At 38.9% G+C, this 19,785-nt stretch overlaps 1 protein-coding gene across 1 annotated transcript in view; it reads left to right on the top strand.

Annotated features, from left to right (window-relative positions):
• DNAAF11 (dynein axonemal assembly factor 11) overlaps positions 1 to 16,874 on the top strand; it is a 55,711-nt gene extending 38,837 nt beyond the window's left edge. Inside the window, exons 15-16 of the mRNA XM_064507887.1 lie at positions 9,479 to 9,564; positions 16,552 to 16,874. Coding sequence (XP_064363957.1) covers positions 9,479 to 9,564; positions 16,552 to 16,738 — 273 coding nt within the window. The 3' untranslated portion in view covers positions 16,739 to 16,874. The remainder of the gene's footprint in view (positions 1 to 9,478; positions 9,565 to 16,551) is intronic.
• Positions 16,875 to 19,785: the final 2,911 nt, after the last annotated feature.

The following is a 19,785-nucleotide window of genomic DNA, read 5'->3' as shown; positions in this document are numbered from 1 at the left end:
TCCATTATTAGCATTATATTTTACTTTATTTTTCCTCTCTTGATACTTTACCTACACCTACATATTTTACCTATCCTGAGGGTCTGGAAGCTGTTTCATCTCTGAAGGTCATGATTCAGAGATATTTGTGAGACCTAAGAAGAGAGAAGCTCTACAGAAAACTCTGTTGATGCTCTGAGTTTTGCACTGGTTTGTTTTAAAACTGCCTGTGTAGTTGGGACAGAGAGATGTATGCTCTACTATCTTTGTTGTCAATGGATCCAAACTTCTGGATCTGCTGATCAAAGATGCATATATCTTACCTTGCAGCAATTCCACTTAGTAGGTACAGTGACAGAATCTATTCCCTTTCTCCAGGACTGAACAGAGCACACAACTTGTATTTTTGAGATATGCATCATTTTCAGACTCTGTCTATCATAGAAGTTGTATTGATATTAATAAGATGTATTCTGGGAAGCTAAGTATAAGGAATAAAGAATAGCAACAACTGGAAGTCTATAGGTATTTTTCTTCCAGAACATTATGGCCAGCATTATCAACAGTATTTGAGAATGCTAATTTGATATCATCAACTCAGTATTCATTCCTTTTAGCTAGATGATAGAAAAGCAGAGTTCATGCAAGTTCTTTCAGGATGTATCAGTGATAAGACAAGCCTAATGACTCCATTCCACCAAGTTTAATCTTTCTGTTCCTGATAAACAGTTATTCTCAAAGTAAAGTTGCTTGCAACTAGATAAATGGCCTATCACATTACTTAGGTAACTGAAATTTTAAGAATAATATTAACTTAAAAATAGGCTCCCATATTAGGCTTCCTGCAATACTCTGAAAAGACCTATCTCTTATCAGTAATAAAACAAAAGCTAACCGAATTCAGTAAGAATGTTTTTCACTTGCTTTAGTGAGTTTCTGATCAGGTTGCTGAACCTTTCAAAATTCATCTTTCAATCTGTTCATAGTCTCCTGTTCTTTAAAAAGAGAAACAGAATCTCTTTTCTTGCCTCTCTGATGACCTTGCTATACCACAGATGTTGAAGACAGTAAATTCCACGTGAAGTAGAAGAATGCAATTCATTTTCACTTTTTCTCCAGAAACATTTTTTCATAAATGTAATACTTCTTGCCCAGCAAGTCACTGCAGAATGGTTGTCTTGTTAAGGCAGTCTCTACCAATATTTTTTGGAAGGTCAGGAAAACACTTACAAAAGATGCAACATTTAGTGAAATGAAATAGTGTCACTTTTCAAGTGCACTGTTTATACTGTGATAATTTTAATCACCTGTACAAAGGTTTTGTGTGACTAAGGAGCTGATAGCGATTACATTGTACATGCTTCAGTTTCTGGGGAAAATGTTTGGGACATGAAAGTTTTCAAACTTTGATCCTCTATGCTCTGGCAGTATTATCTTTGCAGGTGATGCAGGAAAAAATGATAGCTCCTGTAACAGAATTTGGCCAAAATCAGCATAATAAATCAGTGATTTTGTAAAATGCTATCAGTAGATTACAGCAGTGGCATTTTAAATAATGTCTGAGAAACGGCATAAAATATCATTGTTATTAGCAAGCACAGTTTTTATTTAGGATTCTGAGACATTCTGTGCCATGTTTGACAAGGTTAAAGTATAATTCATCCAAATAAAATTAGACTTTCATTATTTTACTGAGTCAAAAAGCAAAATTTAGATATTTTAATTTCCCCTTTATTATATACACAGTCAGAAATGATTTCTGACAGCTTTTTGTACCTTGGGTCCTCAAAAGCATTAGAAACTTAAAGATCAATGGAAGTTAGATTCCATAATCAATTTAAAAATACTGAGTTATACAAGTCAACATATGGTTTATTTGACAGAATTTCATTATGTAATTTACCCTTTCCTAGGTATGGAAAATGTAGTAGTATTTCATTACCATCAAAGAATGTTGAGACATACTGCTATGGAACCCTAGAAATCTATTCATCCTTCATAATAAATGTTTTAGGGAAACTCTATTACTCAATGGAACTCACCCTGTAGAAAAAGAAATCCACTGTAGGAAAAAATTGCAGACTGAAAAGATGACTCAGGTTAAAAATAATGTTTTCACAAATTCCTTCTATTTTTTCAAATACATTCCAGCTTCTGTTTAAAAAAATCTGTTTCTAGAGTTCTCTGGATGATGTTCTTAGAAGTGCTCTCCTTTCTATTTTCCAATTAATCCAAATAGCTATAGTTTCATAGAATTTATATCTGAAAGCTTCATTATATTCATGTATTCTGTCTTCCTGTATATCACAGGCCTTAAATTTCATTCAGTTATTTTTCTGCTGAGCCCAAAGTCTTACATTTGGCCACAGTTGAAGCTATGGAAGTTCTGTTTTTCAGAACAGTTATTCTGACTTATTCTAAGTCACTAAGAGATGGATAGTCAACCACTGTCTTGGTGAAGCTCATGTATCATTGTTGCGTATGGGGATGTGTTTCAAAGACAAGAAAAATAAGAAAATATAACTTAAAATTTCTCTTGAATAGAGGCAGGAGGACATCTTTTGAGCCAAAGAGGTTTTGAGTCAAATGATATTGGATAATTGATAATAGGTGCTCTGGTAGTTAGATCCTAATCCTTGCCTAAATTCCAGGATCACTTCTTGTCAAGGAGGCCCTTTCTGTGCAGAATCAGCATGTTTCCTCACCATCTTTAACAATGTGCTCTGAGGGCAAAGTAAGGAACGTTACCCTAAAGGTGATCAAAGAAATGAATTACTTTCACAAGAGCAGAATATTATGGGATCTCCTGCGGGAAGTTCTAATAAAACAGACTTTCCTTCCGCGGAGTATATACAAAATCAGAGGGGATCAATTCCTTGAAAAAGCATTTGAGAAGTGAACTACAGAAACTTCTTGCATGTTTTGGAACTAGAAACTTTATATTTACAGGTGGGTTGCAAGACAATATCTCTAAATCAGTTGTACTAGAAAATAGTGAATAAAATGGACTATTAGGTACAGTTCTGGTCCTCCTCCTTCCTTTCGAATACTTCTTAAGGGATGCCTTTCCCATGATATTGCTAAGAAGGGAAACAGATACCCTTTTGCCACAAGAGATAATATACCTCTGCCAGCTATACCTCTACCAGCCAAGGTCTTATACATGCTGTTTTGTGAGAAAGGGAATTCATTTGGACTTCAAACGTTAGATTCTCTTTCAGTAAAGGAGCTGAGGTCACTCAGGTCTTTTATAAGGAATGAAACAGGCTCATACTGCAGCACAGATTAACAGATTATTTTCTTTAATAAAAATGTCTGAACTAGCACAGGGATGCCAGAACTGAAATACAAGTGTAAAGCACATCATGAACAAGTTATATACTGAAGGAATCAATAAAGTGCATTATTAACATGCTACTAGAAAAGACAACATGTCGCGGCCCGAAGGGAGTCGTTCAGGACGACCTCCCTCCCCTTTGGACCAACGGCCAAGTTCGTGATGCCCTTGGACTGAATTAAGGTGAAACAACACCAGCCAACCAGTTTTAAGATTTATTAACACAAAGATAAGGCATGTGGTCAAACAGGATAACCAACTAGTTAGACAAGTCCCATGCCACACGTTTCCTACTGATTCAACAAAAGAGGGAAAAAGAGGAGAGAGAGAGAGAGAGAGAGAGAGAGAGAGAGAGAGAGAGAGAGAGAAAAGATCACCACCCGTGGATCCAGCGTTGTCCCGTTGGTCCTCTTCCTTTGGGAGTCGCAGCGGGGGGGGGGGGGGGGGTGAGGGGGGGGGCTCCCGTCTGGTGGTAGGTGGGTCCTCTTCACACAGCTCGAGTTGGGTACCTCCAAAGAGGGACCCCGAACAAAGAAATCCCTGGACAATTATACCTTCCAATCTAAGCTCTCCACCCCTCACGCGGTAGTTTGGACCAATAGTAATTTTCTGGGTCTGGGGTCTCCTGCTCCTTATTGGATCTCACCGTTGTTCCTAGGCAGGCTGTTTTCTGCTGCAGTTTCTTCCACAGGTGTGTCTCCATTCCTCGGGTTCTGCTATTGTCTCTCAAGGTCCTGACAAAGAGATGGTAACTCCAGCAATTAGCACTGTTTCAGATGCAAATTGCTGGTAACTCCCTCATCGTTCCCGCCTGCACCAGCTCTGGGGCCCTTTCTCACTGAACTAGGGAGTGCGGCCTAAGGCTTAAGCAAATTTAGCCACTCATGCCAAGCACGTTTTATAGAAGTTGTGCTAAAAACAGACAATAATTTACAGTCCAGATCCCAAAGTCTCTGCCCGATTGTGGTCTCGTTCAGCGCAGTCTCGGTGTGTCCCGGGTGGTCGCAGGGAGACCATCTTGGGGGTCGCAGCAGCCCAGTCCTGTTGCGGCCAGGGACAGATGGCTTGTTCGGGGTAATGGCCTGCCTGCACCCCATGCACCAAGAAATGTTTAAGGCAAAAAGATTCATTCATCTGTCCGCCACACCACCCCGTGACTTAAACATCGATTGGTACGTCTCCTTCCTGAAGTCTTCATGGCCTTCATCCATGGTGGTGATGAGATAGAGAGAGAGATCAGAAAGAAGTATAGAAACAGTAGAAGTGTGCACGGTAGTTATGAACAATTATTAACAATATCTACTTTTAACAATAGTATGTCCAAAACTAACCAATTTTGTGATGACAATTGTGAGGCAAACAAAGGCATATTAAAAGAACAGTTACAGCAATAGCCAAAAGAACAAGTACTGCAACATGAACTAATACAGCTGTGTACAACATCTTGTTTTCCATTCTTCTGGTATAATCCACCGATGTATCTGTTGTCCAAGTTGTGACGGGGAAGTACCTCTTTTCTGTTATCTTCAGGGTTCCAGCGACGCAAGGATGGTTGTGGATTGTTGATTACGGCCCTCGTGGTCAATGCAGAGGCTGATGGCCGTTGTGGCGCATGCATGGTTTGAGCCTGGGTACTCTAGTCACCTGTTCCGGTGGGTCACTAGGACCAGTTTTACACAATAAATATATTACCATCACTGCAGGCCCAGATCAAACCAGCCGGAGCATCACCAGAGGCAACATGACAGTCATTAGGAGGTGCAAAATTTTCACTCACTGATTTGTATGCTATGCTGTGATTTCGGCACAAACAGCCCATTTTTAAAGTGATATAAACTGGCCAATCATATTGTTTCCAGTTAGAGCAATTTATTACGTTTTGGCAAGACCACAACGCTGACTTGTTTGATACTGGGGCAAAAGAGAATCCTGGTTCGAATGGCATGAAACCCCGATAGTCTAACCCAAACCAGGCACAATTACTGCTGGGCTTTTCCCTCTAGGGACAATCTTGCCCTCTGTTCCAGTGAATGCACCAGGTTGTATTTATGGGTTGATTATACTGTAGGACATTAGTTGCTCACCCCCAAGGCTGTAAATCTGTAGTTCCCCATGGGATCATATTGCAGGTGAAAGTTACGTTTAAACCTCTTTCGTAATACATACAGTTTGTGCAATTGATGGTGGAAAAATTGAATGGTTGATCAAATTTCACAGGAACTCGCCTTCTATCTGGGGAATAAGGATTCACTATTTCAAGGATACCCCGGATATTCCACAGTCGCAGCAGACTTCCTGCTATGTCTGTGGGAAGAATACCCATGGGAAGGGGGTCTTCTACAGATGTAGGCATAGGCAAGCAGGCAGTAATACTAGATTCATTTAGGGAGGTTGCAAACCCCTTTACCAAGGCTAGGATTAAGTTATCCTCCAAACCATGGGTGGCTTGGATTGATAAAGTTCGCTTATTTTTACCTCAGGTGTAATCCTGATTCTGGTGGTAAGTTTGCCATAGCACATATAAGCATATTAAGACAAGAAATATCTTTCCAACACAGGTCAAGAATGCCATTCTTTGTGTTTTTAACAATAAAGCTAATTATGATCGCAGCACACAATTACAAAAAATGATAAAAGTAACTATTATAACTACCACAGGTAGTACCCGTCGAGGACACTCAAGCTCGACATAAGACAAGTCTTCTTCCCCAGTGCCCTCTTCCTTTTCTTCTCTTGGTCCCATAAAGAGAAGGGAATCAGGTTCGGACCTCACAGTCCGACCACACTTTGACATTGTTGACTAAAAGGAAGGGAGGATCCACCTGGTATGGATTCTGTGTCTTTCCCATGGGCATCAGTAGCTACCCATGCACACAGATTTTTTGAAGCTTTTAGTACTACAGGTGTTTGTCCCACAGTGGGTAAGTCCACTAGAACCGGTTGTCCCGGGTAATACAAGGGATTCCTCAGTTTCTTATTCTCCCTAGTCCCAGGTAAGAAGGATGGAGGATTAAAGCAAAAAGCAGTGAGTCTGGGGCAGCCATTTACTCCCCATCGTCCATTGACTTTAGTTACTGCATCAGATATTCGTCACGCCCATCCGGGATTGTGTGGTCTCAGGGTTCGTTTTAAGAGTCCTCTGCTGTTTTCTGTGAGCCTCCTTAAGTGGACCCACTGGCCGTCCCCCAGCTCACTTAAAAGGGACGGCTCAGGGGGTTTCCTGACTCCGGGGTTTTAAAAATAATCACATCAATTTCCCGGGGTGCAGATGGAGTTACTATTCTAGGTTCTTGGGATAAGGGAGGAGGATCTTTGGGGTTTGAGGAAGATGGGGTTCCCCTTATCCTGTCCCAACTTCTTACCAAACCTTCCAGGTTGGGAGTTGGTAACCTATCCATGACTTCTCTGGGAATCCCCTTTGAAATGCCTTCTGCCCATAATAATTGTCTCCTGCTATCCGACACCCATACCGGTTTCCCAGGATGTGGGGGTCGCGGTGTTTTGTGTTGCCTCCCACTTTTCTCGACTCTTATTATTTCTGCTTTATGCTTTGTTTCCCCCCAGCCAGTGAATCCCATACGCCTTCTGTAATTAGTTAGTTCTTGCGCCACCTCCCCCCAAGTCATGTCAGGGGAGCCTCCCCTTCCCCTCGGTCGGGAAGCTCGTAATCGGTTTTGCAGCAGAACAGCATATAGCTTTAAAGCATCAGGAAGTCCCCTGATCAGAGGATGTAACCTCTCGGGGTCTGCCACACACTGCATGGGGGAGGGCTGCTGCGGAAGCAGCAAACGGTCGTGCATCAATTGGAGGCAAGCAGTTTTCTGCACGCTTTCCAGAATGTGGCCCGCTGTGGGTGTTTTAATAGAAAAAGGGTCTCCTCTTTCCATTGGGTCTAATCCTCCTGCCCAGTATGCTACCCTCTGGGTCAAGGACCATGGTTCCCTATTATCATTTGTGGTTAGGAAGACTCCGGGTCCCCAATATCCTCTAGCCTCATCTTCGCTCAGCAGAATGCGATCCCCCCCGGTGAGGGAGACTCTCCACACATACTCAGTTTCAGTTTCCCAGGAGCCCCGGGAGTATTTTTCCTGTATTTTAGCCAAGTCCTGAGGGGAATAGGGGATAATGCGCATGGTATGTTGTTGAATACCCCCCTGACCATCGTGAGTGGTTTCAGTTTTAATCAAGGGTCTCATTACTCCGTTGCCATCTCCAGGATAAAAGAGGTTCCCGCTCTCTTCTAATTCTTTAATTGGATCCTGTTTTCCGTATAATTCTGCCAAATTCGAGAATCCCAGTTCACTATTATCAAACCCCCGCCTGTTTTCTTCCAATTCAGACCGCAGGATTCTCTCTCGGTCTAGTGAGTCCGATAAGATTGTTTGAAGCCGCTGAGTATGGTTGCGCTCAGCAGCGAGTTGACTTTGCAAGTTTCTTACCTGTTCTTGCAAAGACTCAATTATCTCTTCATCTCGACTCTGGGAGTTTCTTATCTGTTCTCGCAAGGACTCAATTGTCTCTTTATCACCTTGCCTCCCCCTCCGGGCAGCAATTAGTGCCGCCCCACAAACTGTTGCCCGAGCCATGCCAAGAAGAGGGGGCAGGACTTCATAGTCCTTAAAATTTTCAAAAAGAGGATTATCCTCCATTGTCGGATTCTCTGTACTCCAAATTATTCAGCCTACTGTGAGTTCACGTACCCAGTGTGGATCTTTACAACAAGATCCTCTGTCCCCGCTCCTGTCAGGCACTTCCCAAGGAAGGGGCCACACTAAGGCCCCGGGTCCCTTCTGGTAGGTTCAGTATCTCAAGGGCATCCTGCCGACTACGCCAAAAAATGTCACGGCTCGAAGGGAGTCGTTCAGGACGACCTCCCTCCCCTTTGGACCAACGGCCAAGTTCGTGATGCCCTTGGACTGAATTAAGGTGAAACAACACCAGCCAACCAGTTTTAAGATTTATTAACACAAAGATAAGGCATGTGGTCAAACAGGATAACCAACTAGCTAGACAAGTCCCGTGCCACACATTTCCTACTGATTCAACAAAAGAGGGAAAAAGAGAGGAGAGAGGGAGAGAGAGAAAAGATATCACCACCCGTGGATCCAGCGTTGTCCCGTTGGTCCTCTTCCTTTGGGAGTCTCAGCGGGGGGGGGGGGGGGGGTGAGGGGGGGGCTCCCGTCTGGTGGTAGGTGGGTCCTCTTCACACAGCTCGAGTTGGGTACCTCCAAAGAGGGACCCCGAACAAAGAAATCCCTGGACAATTATACCTTCCAATCTAAGCTCTCCACCCCTCACGCGGTAGTTTGGACCAATAGTAATTTTCTGGGTCTGGGGTCTCCTGCTCCTTATTGGATCTCACCGTTGTTCCTAGGCAGGCTGTTTTCTGCTGCAGTTTCTTCCACAGGTGTGTCTCCATTCCTCGGGTTCTGCTATTGTCTCTCAAGGTCCTGACAAAGAGATGGTAACTCCAGCAATTAGCACTGTTTCAGATGCAAATTGCTGGTAACTCCCTCATCGTTCCCGCCTGCACCAGCTCTGGGGCCCTTTCTCACTGAACTAGGGAGTGCGGCCTAAGGCTTCAGCAAATTTAGCCACTCCTGCCAAGCACGTTTTATAGAAGTTGTGCTAAAAACAGACAATAATTTACAGTCCAGATCCCAAAGTCTCTGCCCGATTGTGGTCTCGTTCAGCGTAGTCTCGGTGTGTCCCGGGTGGTCGCAGGGAGACCATCTTGGGGGTCGCAGCAGCCCAGTTGCGGCCAGGGACAGATGGCTTGTTCGGGGTAATGGCCTGCCTGCACCCCATGCACCAAGAAATGATTAAGGCAAAAAGATTCATTCATCTGTCCGCCACACAACATATATACTTGTGTATATATTTATATATATTATTTATATATATATATATACACACACACAGGTACTCATTATATATTTAAATATAATTTCATTGAGATCATTTCGTTAAAATTGCCTGATGCATGTGTTTCATATAGAGTGAGGAAGCATCAGAAAGTGTTAAAATCTTAACAGGATAAATGTCACAATAGAAATTTTTTTACACCCTGTTTATTTTCTATTTGTAAGAGATTATTTAAATGCCTGTGAGCCTAAATCTCAACTTTTTTGTGAGAATTTTGGCTGTGTATTTTTATTTTAGGCTGAAGAAATAATCCTGGCTAAGCAAAAAGTGTCAACTTCAATCAAAACATCTGACAGCAATATACTGCAAAAAAGTACAAGAAGGTAATTCCATTTTTCCTTTCCTGTTAGCTGTATTTTTTTTGGAACCTTAGTTATTCACTTGCCACAATTGTGCTGCTTATTGAATAAGTTATTGTTGAAAGTATGAAAATATTGATTTGTATAGAGTAAAGCTATGTATAAAAGCTTTGGACTAATGGCTTGTCTGGTACTGTTTATAAAGTTATCTGCTCCAATAGCAGAGCAAAAAAAGCACTTATTTCTGCAATCGGTTTTGTTCTATTAGCTCATTCAGATTATTAAACTAGCATACACTAAATCCAAAACACCTACTGCGAATTGCCTCTGCAGAGCTCCTTGCTCAAAACTATTTAGAAAGCAGTGATTTTGAATCTCTCACATGAATTTTTTGAATCTCTCTCATGAAGTGGTCACTGCTGAAGTATACCAGTTGAGCCATTGCACTAATAAATGGGATCAAAAAGCAATTTGTCAAAGTTATATAACATAGGTCCATCCTATTAAATGAGGTGTAAGCTCTTGCTCTTGGAATCTTTCAGCCAGTGACTGCCAGAAGCAAGCAAGTCTTAAGGATGCGCTATTTGTTATTCCTTCCTCCTAGCAAGTGTTATTGACCATTGCTAGAGAGAGACACTGGGGCTGATGGGCACATGGTCTGAGCAGGTACAGATACTGTGACATATATTCTAAACTTTTTCCTTTTTTTCTTACTGTAAGCAATGACATTCATACCAGAAAAAGCTATAGTAACAGTGGAGTTTGTTAAGCATTAATATTTGAAAGGCTACATTTGTTTCCTTCTTTGATTTTGTTGTGGTACATTGATGGAAAAGTTAAATAGTTAGTAAAAATTAGCATTGTGGATTATGCATATTTTTCTTGGTCTCATGATTTAGGACCATTAGCCAAGTGGCTCTGCAAGGGTTACATATGTCATTATTTCTGTTCTTTTAATTCCTTATTTTTAAAAAAGTTCAGCAATGTCTTCTTTTCTTGAATGACATGCATGATGAGCAGGTGATAGGGTACTGCAAAAACCTGTGAAGATTTTGCTAATGACACAAAAGTACCCTTTCCATAGGCAGCAGTGATTATGATAGTGCCCCTTCTTGATTACTGAGGATTTCTAGTATATTTAAACAGGTCCAAGCCGAAGTAGTGGATACTTACTTTCCAAAAGCAGTGGCTCTTTCCAGCAGAAATACAGCTGAAACCTTAAAAACATTTAAAGGAATCAGTTAACAGAAATGTCTCAGGTTTTCTCCAAGGGAAAACTAGATCTTCCTTCTTTAGATACCAGACACAATCTCTCTTCCAAACGGATTCTGCCAAACAGTAAAAGCTTTGTCAAATAGTGGGCGAGGGATATATATTTTCTTAGCACCCTCTCTGTGCCTTTAGTTTTGATTACACAGTAAATAATTAAATAGAAGTAACAATGGGGACAAGTCTTCTTTCCTGCTAGCTGATGATCTGGAGCTACTCCATGGCATAGCAAAAAGACAAGTTCTTGTGTTTGACTTCAGTACAGGTTTGAACAATTATGAACTTGCTTACCGAGATTTTTGAAGCAAAAATACAAATTTTGCTGTTAAATATTAGAGAAATATACATCACAAAAGCAGAAGTGGGAAAGAAGTATTTTGAATTACAGTTCTCACTAAAAATAGTAAGTTTTGACCTCTTTAGCTGGAAAGTCACCTACTAGCCAGATGTTAAAATTTTTTGAATAGTTGTGTCTTAGATTACAGAAGAATATTCATTACAGTGATTTCACTTGACGGCTACAGATATCTTAGATAAATTCTCCGTCGGGCATATAATCTACTAAACTATAATGCAGTGCTTTAATCTCTTTGACTCTTGTTAGCTAAATTACATGATGATACTATCGTTACTTCTGCCACATAAAAGAGATTTCTTCAGCGATCGTATTCAAAAATGTATTTCAAATTTGCAAAAAGACAAGCTTCATTGGAAGGAATTTGATGTATTGATTTATAAAGCCTCTATTAATATAGTAGCCGCTAATGCCATAGTCTTTACAGTATCTGTCCTCACAATTCATCTGTGAGGTAGAGAAGTTGGATTTGCCATAGTTTCACAGGCAAAACTCAAATATAGGAAGGAATGGACTTTTCTAGAGTCATCCTGGAAATTTTAAAACAGTTACATAAAGTTGATAATACTTGTCTTATACCCTGAGCTTCAGACTATTCTTCCTTTATCGTGTTGGAAAAGAAAAAAAAAATTAAATGAAACTCAAACGATCTCTAAATGTAAATTTGCACACACATGAATTCTTCTAGTAAAGGAAAGGAAAATATAGGAGATTCCTTATTCTTTGATTTTTACTGTAATTCTTCATATGCAGAGGTAGAGAAATACAGTGGAAGTGTCTTATGATTTCATTTAATGAGCCAAAGGATTTCACAGACACAGAATTAAAAATAAATCAGCAGGTTCTGGTCTATACACAGCTGTTGCAATGAATGATTGAATGATGTAAAGCAGAGGTGATGTTTTCTACTTGAATGGTTAAAGCATTGCAAACATTATTATGTCTTTCTGCTTTTAGCTAAGCAAGATTACACTGGTTAACTAAGCTAGCAGCAACTATAGACAATGCAGCATAATGCATTAAGTTAGAAATGTGGTTTATCTTCCATTAGAATAGTGGCAGAATGTAATTTACAGCCTCTTTAGTTTTTCTTTTATACCTGAATTCTTAAGAGAGGGGAAAAAAAATCTTATGCTACTGGAACCTCCACTTGTCTGTCTGCCAGTACACCCTTAATTCAAACAGGTTATCCAATTTCAGCTAGATTTAACTAGTTGGGAGAGACATCAAATATATAAAATTCCTGTAGCTTTCATTGAACTCAAGGCCAAGAAAAATTGGATGTTTTTAATCATTTTATTGGATTTTAATTCTAACCTTTGTCTAACAAGCACTTCATCATAAGACTGATTGGTAGAACTTCTTTTGTGGGTTACAATTTCACAATGATGTACAAGAAATTAATTTACATACCTTGGAGAATTATTTCTTATTTTTAGTTCAACACTTTTTTCATTTATTGACAAGCCAAAAGGGAAAAAAAAGGCTGATTATTTCAAAAACTCTGTGCAAGTCTCTCACTGGAGATCTGAGTGTCACTGGAGAAGAGACCTACTGGGAAGCCCTGATTTACTGGGTGACCCTGATTTAGCTTAGTTCATTTTGTTGGAGAGGATGCAAAAAACAAATCTGTCAGAGAAAACTGTAGGTGTAAGGGTAGGAATCTTTTCTTGTGTGCAAGGAGTCCTAATTTGAGTGCTGGAAGGAATTCTTGCAAAGTGTAGGAATACTCCCCTCCCTGTCCATGAACTTGATGGCTGAGGATCTCTCTCCCAGTCTTACATTTCTACAGGTAGCAGAAAGGAATAGAAATGTGACAACCTGGAAAGGAGAGAACATGATGTTGCAAACATACAAACAGTAAAACAAAATAAATAATGTCTCAGGAGTGGGAATGTGAGATAAGGTGAAGTCAGAACTTGAGTGGAGACGTAGACAAACAAACATACCCAAAGGAATGACAAGAGGATATACCTGATCTTTCAAAACCAAAATTCACCATCGCTTCTGCTCCTAAACCAAACATGGACTTTTTAACTTGAAGAAAGCTAAGTGTATATGAAATGTGGCCTGAACAAGAGGTGGATAAATATGTGGAAGGATCACAAATGGCAAATCCATTATTTGTCCTACTGACGTGTAATGTGTGGTCTCTATGAAGACCTGGCAGTAGATTGCAAATCTGGAGACTTGAACAGCATTACAGAAATATCTTTTCAGGCTATGTAGTTTGGTAACTGTTATGAAGACATGAACTTTCACCATATAATTTATGTTGTCTGAGAAGGAAGTTCAGATGACCTCTTAATCAGGAAGTGGAGTCAGGTATGACTAAGCAACATATTAAAAATGCTTTTTACCTCAATTAAGCTTAAAGTATAGTTTCATTTGCATTCTCATAAAAGCCCAGAGCTAATCAAAGTAGAGGGTATACATCTCTATCATTTGATTAATGAGAAGGATGAAAGGTGGGGCACCTAAGGAATGATTTGAAAACTCATTTGCACACATGAAGATCTGGTAATCCATTACTGTAATAAGAGTGAGGAGGCTTTAAAATAAGGAGAGCTGTTCTGGAGGATAGCATTCTCAAGAATACTGTGGAGTTAACCTTTGGTTACTACAACTTAAAGTCATCTTGAATAGTCCTTATCTGAAAAGCACAAAAGCTCAGGGGCAGGTATACTTTAAAGTTTCTTCACAACTTTCCATAACTTTGTAATCAAAACCTTAATTCTCTGTATCAGTAGCACAATTTCAGAGCTCTGAACAGTATCAAAACAGCATTAACCCCTGAAAAAGTATAAGAACAGTATACCTTCAACTCTGAGGTCAAAGACCGATAATTTACCTATCTCCTTCCTTTCCTTCACCAAAAAACCCTCAGCCTAGAAAAGAAACCAGTCCTAAATTTTTACAGGCCTTTTCAGAAAGATCTCATTTGTCTCAGCCTGTATTAGAATATCCAAAAATGATAATCCAAAAATGCAATCTTTCAACAGTAGTCTAATTAGAAACAAGTATAGAATATTTGATTATCTGCATATAAGTACATGACAAAAACACTTTCTTTTGGGATACCCAAATCCCCGCTGCTTGATTCTCAGTCTTTTTTATTGTCAGTCGCTAAGAGATATTTGTAGATAACATGCACCGATTAAATTTTGAGAATGACTGATGTGTAGAATCCTTTCATAGCTTGTTGACATGGCCTGTTACTAACGACACTCACTGTTAATTAGTTTCTTGTGTGTTTAAGTGTATTCTGCTAGTAAGCAGTAAGCTATTCAAACTACATAAAGTTTATTGTATTTTCATGACTAGTAATTTGTAAAGTTTTAGAGCTGTTGAACAAATGAAAAATATCACTACTAATTAAAATACATCAAATTGAGGAAAATCTTTTCTACCATGTGACTGAAGCACATACTGAGGCTAATTAATTTTCATATTTATGCTTTTTTAGCTTTTTCTGAGGTGCTTCAGAGTAGTAAGTTCACACATCACAGAAGCAAAGATAAAATTCTGGACAGTGTGTGCTCTTTTTGGAGTCTCCCCAATAGCTACTAATAAAGTGATTCAAGGTCACAGCACATCTCACAAATTACACAAGAAACAAAAACATGCATTGCCTCTTGGGAATGAACATTTTCTAGAATGTTGCCACAAAATGAATCCACTTCTATTTCATTAAGCTCTCTAGCGTAATAAAAAAATCTAGCTTTATAAATGGAAGAACATTCAGGGTGAAGAAATAGGAAGAGTTGTCTTGCATCTGTCTTCATTAACCATAAAATTCTCCTCTGAGTAGTTTTTGTTTGGGCTGTTTGTGGGAGAAGGTTATCCAGATTATTAAAACAGGGGGCTTCTGCACTTGTCTCCTGCTCAGCAAAATGAGCAAATAATTCTCTTGGCACAAGAAAAATCTAGTGGCATAAGGCTGACAGAGGTGGTTAGGCTGATTACCACCTCTTCTGCCAGTTGCATTTCCCTCAATACTGGCATAGCAGGAAGGGGAGAAATCTGCCATGAGTGGCAGCTCTTCTGCCTCTCTCCTCCACTGGGATGGAGATCATGCACGCAGATGTGCGCTGGGATGTCTCTTCAGCCCCCGTAGGGGCTTGATGGAGCAACACTGGCAGCCTTTTGGCAGCTACCTGGCAAAACTCTGTCTTTGTTCTAACAGTTAAAGATAGTGTATTCCCAGGCGTTCTCCTCAAAAAATATTTTATTCAGCTAATAACTTTTAACATAGCTTATTTACATATTTTACATATTTACATCAAAGAAATGCATTTTTTCATCCAGTGGCTTTGCTGCTTTTTCCTTTGTTCTGGTCCTATTGAACCTTTCTGATCTCCTGGGCAAGCATGTAGTTTTCTCACATCTTTGAAGAATGACGTACTGCCTTTTGTAATGCTGAGCTTAGAACTTTGACCCAATGTAGCACACAGTATAAAAGAAAAATTAGTACTGGGATATACAAGTCATGTTGGAATTTGCAGAAATTAGAACATCATTGTACAGTTACATTTCCATTTTCCCATTTTTCCTATAAACAGTTACAAATTACTTGAAAACAGATGAGATTTTTTTCCATGTAAGTGTTTTAGCTCCTCTGTTAGAAAAAAAAAACAGTGGCTTTAAATGCTGCAAGACAGAAAGTATAAGAATATTTAAAATCTCTGATCGTGATGCAATATATGTTGCCTTCTTGAGAGGACTGTACACACCTTTAAGTGTGATCTGAAAGAATATCCATAACATGGTTTGAATCAGGAAATTCTGTTATAATTCTGACCTTGCTAATAATTTCATTCAAAATTTGCTCATCATATAAACATTGTTAGGCTTCATATAGCTAAAACATAAGAATTAGCTGATACAAGCAAATAAATTAGCACAGTTATATTTTCTCTCTAAATAAAGGTGTATTTCTGCTTTCCAAGGTTTAATTTGTGACGTGGTGCTTAATAAACAGCTCCTGGGAAGATACTGGGCTAAAAGTGAACAACCAAAAGAAAGAAGACAATTACGCTTAAAACCTGTCTTACATCAAAAGCTAACCATTTATAATGTGATACCAGCAATCGCCATGTTCTGAATTAAAACAAATCATAGATGCCAAAAAATTAGCTTTCAATATTGTTAGGCTAAGGTTTCCTTTCTACAAAATCTTAAAGATTTTATAGTGACTTTTCTGTGTTTAGGCTGAGTTTCGGTTAACAGTCAATTTACAATTAATAAAATCTCGTAGTCCTTCTTTAATTGTACGCAGCAACAAATCTCCTATTGAAGTCAACAGGCTTATAAACAGCCCACAAAATACTGCTGTTACATTTAACACTGAAATTAAGTATTTTCCATTTGTTTCCCTCTTGTTACAGAAGTGGACAAGTTGAGAAATTAGAAGTGGATCCTAGTAAATATTCATTCCCTGATGTGACAAAGATAATCCAAGAAAAGGAACGAATCGGACAGGGACCTATTAGGTTACAACCAGCAAAGATTACAGAGACTAAGAAGAGTTATGCTGATATTGAAAATGATGAAGATGTTCCACCCTTAATTTGAAATGTTCTCAAATAGTCCCTTTTATGGGACCTGTATGCCTGAGTTGTTTTCATGACTCTATATGTAATGTAAGTACAATGTATGTTGAGGCTGGAGAATATTGCTATAGTTCTTATCATAAACTTTGTTAAACTTGTGTTTTATGCTGCTTTTTCTGTTAGTATATTGCTTCTATAAATTCTTTTTTCTAGACTACTTAGTAAGTCTCAAATCAGAATGGGACTATGTAAGTCAGATATTGTCATTGCTCCGCAGAATTTACTGTCTGGCTTAAAACATGACATATTACTGTAGAAAAAGAGAAAAGGGAGAAAGGAAATACTTGTAATAAGATTTATGATTATTCTGACTAAACTGAAACTAGTTGAAATCTCTATGGATTCTCCCAGCGTTTTCTTTTTTCATGAAAGACAATAGTAAAGGAAAACAGTGCATTCTTGGAATGAGAGACATTGCTGTAACCTAGTATACATCAGTGAATTTTCCAGCGTTAACACAGAGGTCCCAGGTCTGGAGTTGGTACAACAATGCCACTTCTTGAAGATGCTGGGAGAGGTTAATGCTGAGCACAATACACCAGAGATCTGGCACCGTGGCGGAGCTGGGGGAGATCAGCAAGAACGTTTTAGTTCCTCCTCGTGCAGCTTTCTAAAAGGTTCCAGCTTCTTCAGGCTACTTCAAAAAATAGCAAGGTTAGCTGAAGTCTGTGATTACCTTTGGGATGAAATTAGGTTGAGCATCAGGAATGGCATGAGCTGCTTTTTCCCTACTCTCCAAACATTTTTTAGCAATTATATTCCTTCTCCCCGCCTGCCCAATTCCCCCTCAGCTTCTGGATTGTCCCATGAATGAAACAGGTTGCATCAAGGAACAAATGTATTCTGGGATGCTGTTTCATGAGACAGTTATTGCAATTTGATAAGACCTATTTTATTTTATTTTTGCCTGATTTCCTAAGAAGGAAAGGGTAACTATTGAGAAGACAGTGAAATTTCGCAGACAGAGGACCTCAGCAAGTATTTCTTGATTGGGTGGTTGTTGAAATGAAGAATATATAGGGGATCTGTGACTTAAAACCATATGAAACCAAACTTCATTAGCTCTGATGCCTACAGAACGATGGATTTAAGCGTATTTGTGCTTGAATGCCTTTTTTGGCCTTTTAGTTAGACATTTAAAATAAATGCTATAGTAAAAAATACCTTTTTTTGTTTTTCAAATTTTAAGACCACTATCATTTGAAAAAACAAAGAGAAGGCCCAACCCGCCCCCCCAAAAAAAGGGCGGGAAACAGAGTGATGTACATTACCTTGCTAGTGAACATGAAACTCTCTATAAAGGAAGACTTCATTTAGTCCCATGTAATCTAGAGCTTACTAACTCAGGACAGAGGATGAAAATGCTCCTGATTCAAAACAGTGGAGATGAAAGCAGCAGCTTTTGCTTCTAGCCAAATAGGACGGTATGAGCAAATTAAACTTGGAAAAAATCGAGTATATTGTGGTTGTATTTTATTCTCATCTTTAAGATGGAAAGCTAATAGACTGTATTTATAACTGAATCACTAAAACTCTACTTGAAATACGTTGTTTAAGTAGCAATCTAAATTCAGATAGTACCCACAGTATCCCTCAGCACATTGTAAAGTTCATGATGTATTGTTTGATACTGCTATAGTCCTAATTGTGTAAAACATCATGAAAAAACTTCAGTGGTTAGAAAGAACATTGCTATTGGATTCTGTTGTTTTTAGCCTCTCTGAAGTGCTTTCTGGTTCTCCACAGATGTTTAATATAGCATAGAGATAAATGATCTTTCTTAAAGTGCACTGAAGAGAAGCAGAATATATCCATCAGCTTAGGTTGATGGATTGTAATTGATGCATTTTCTTCAGTTGCAGTTTGACAAGGAGGTAGGTTAAAAAAAAAAGAATTTCATACTAATGCTACATATACAGAGAGGTGAAAAGAAAGTACATATATATCAAAGACATTAACAAAAGTTGAATTTGGGCATTATATGATCTATTATAGTATCATTTTTAATTTTTATTTTGCCATCTTGTGCACTGAGTTCATTTTTCCAATTTCGGAGTAAATTAATCCATGATATAAACCTCTAAAATCCTGAAATCTCCTGAGTCACTTCTACTCTGATACTCGGAGTATAAAAATGTCAACTTCTTTTCCAATAGACCACTATTCTCTGTAAATTCCTGCATATTCCTGCTGACTAAACTATGAAAAAGGTTGCATCATAATACCTCTTTTACCTCTTTTTGATATCACAGAACATTTATATATCCATAAGGACAAATGTGGATTATTTTCTGCTTCGCACATCAAAACATGTAAATCTGAGATGTAAAATGTTAATGTGTGAGTCAAAAAGGACATTGTTTCACTTTCAGATCTTTGGCAGAATTTTCCTTATGGGTGCTAACAGCGATGAGGGGAGAAACTTTCTTACTTCAAAACATCTCAGTTTTTATCATAAATTGTTGTGTGACATGTGCATTATTCTGCCTCACCCTTTTCACTTCATTGTAGTGATGTGGGTTATAGCCACAAGCAGTCCTAAAGTTGATGCTTTCTTATGTGAGTTTGTAGCCCTAGGAGGAAGATAAGCGACAGCTAATGTAATTTTTAGCATTCAGATAGTCACTTTATGTTTTAATTCCTTTCAAGTCTACTTCCTTTTCTGGGTGGAGGTATGAATTTGTCTGACCTTGAGACAGATGAAAAGACTCTAGAACCACCTTAAAGACCGAGATCAGTAGATTTCTTGCCAGCTGATCCAAAGATGCATTTTTTATGGCTTTATTTATCGACGTTTGGATTTTCTGATATTTCTAATTTGGATGAACCTGTCAAGAGGTTCAGCAATTATGGAAAACAAATAAGACACCCACACAGTCTGATCCTTTAAGATTGTTTCATTTTTCCTAGGCAGAGACTTATAAAGTTTGACCCTCTGCTGTCAAACCAAAGGATAATATAATTAGGCCTTTCCCCATTTCAGCTCAGTTTCCTATTTCATCTAGTTTC

The sequence above is a fragment of the Dromaius novaehollandiae genome, chromosome 2 (genome assembly GCF_036370855.1).
Source record: "Dromaius novaehollandiae isolate bDroNov1 chromosome 2, bDroNov1.hap1, whole genome shotgun sequence".
Taxonomy (NCBI): Eukaryota; Metazoa; Chordata; class Aves; order Casuariiformes; family Dromaiidae; genus Dromaius; species Dromaius novaehollandiae.
The sequence above is the reverse complement of the archived record's forward strand: the minus strand, read 5'-3'. Positions and strand labels throughout refer to the sequence as shown.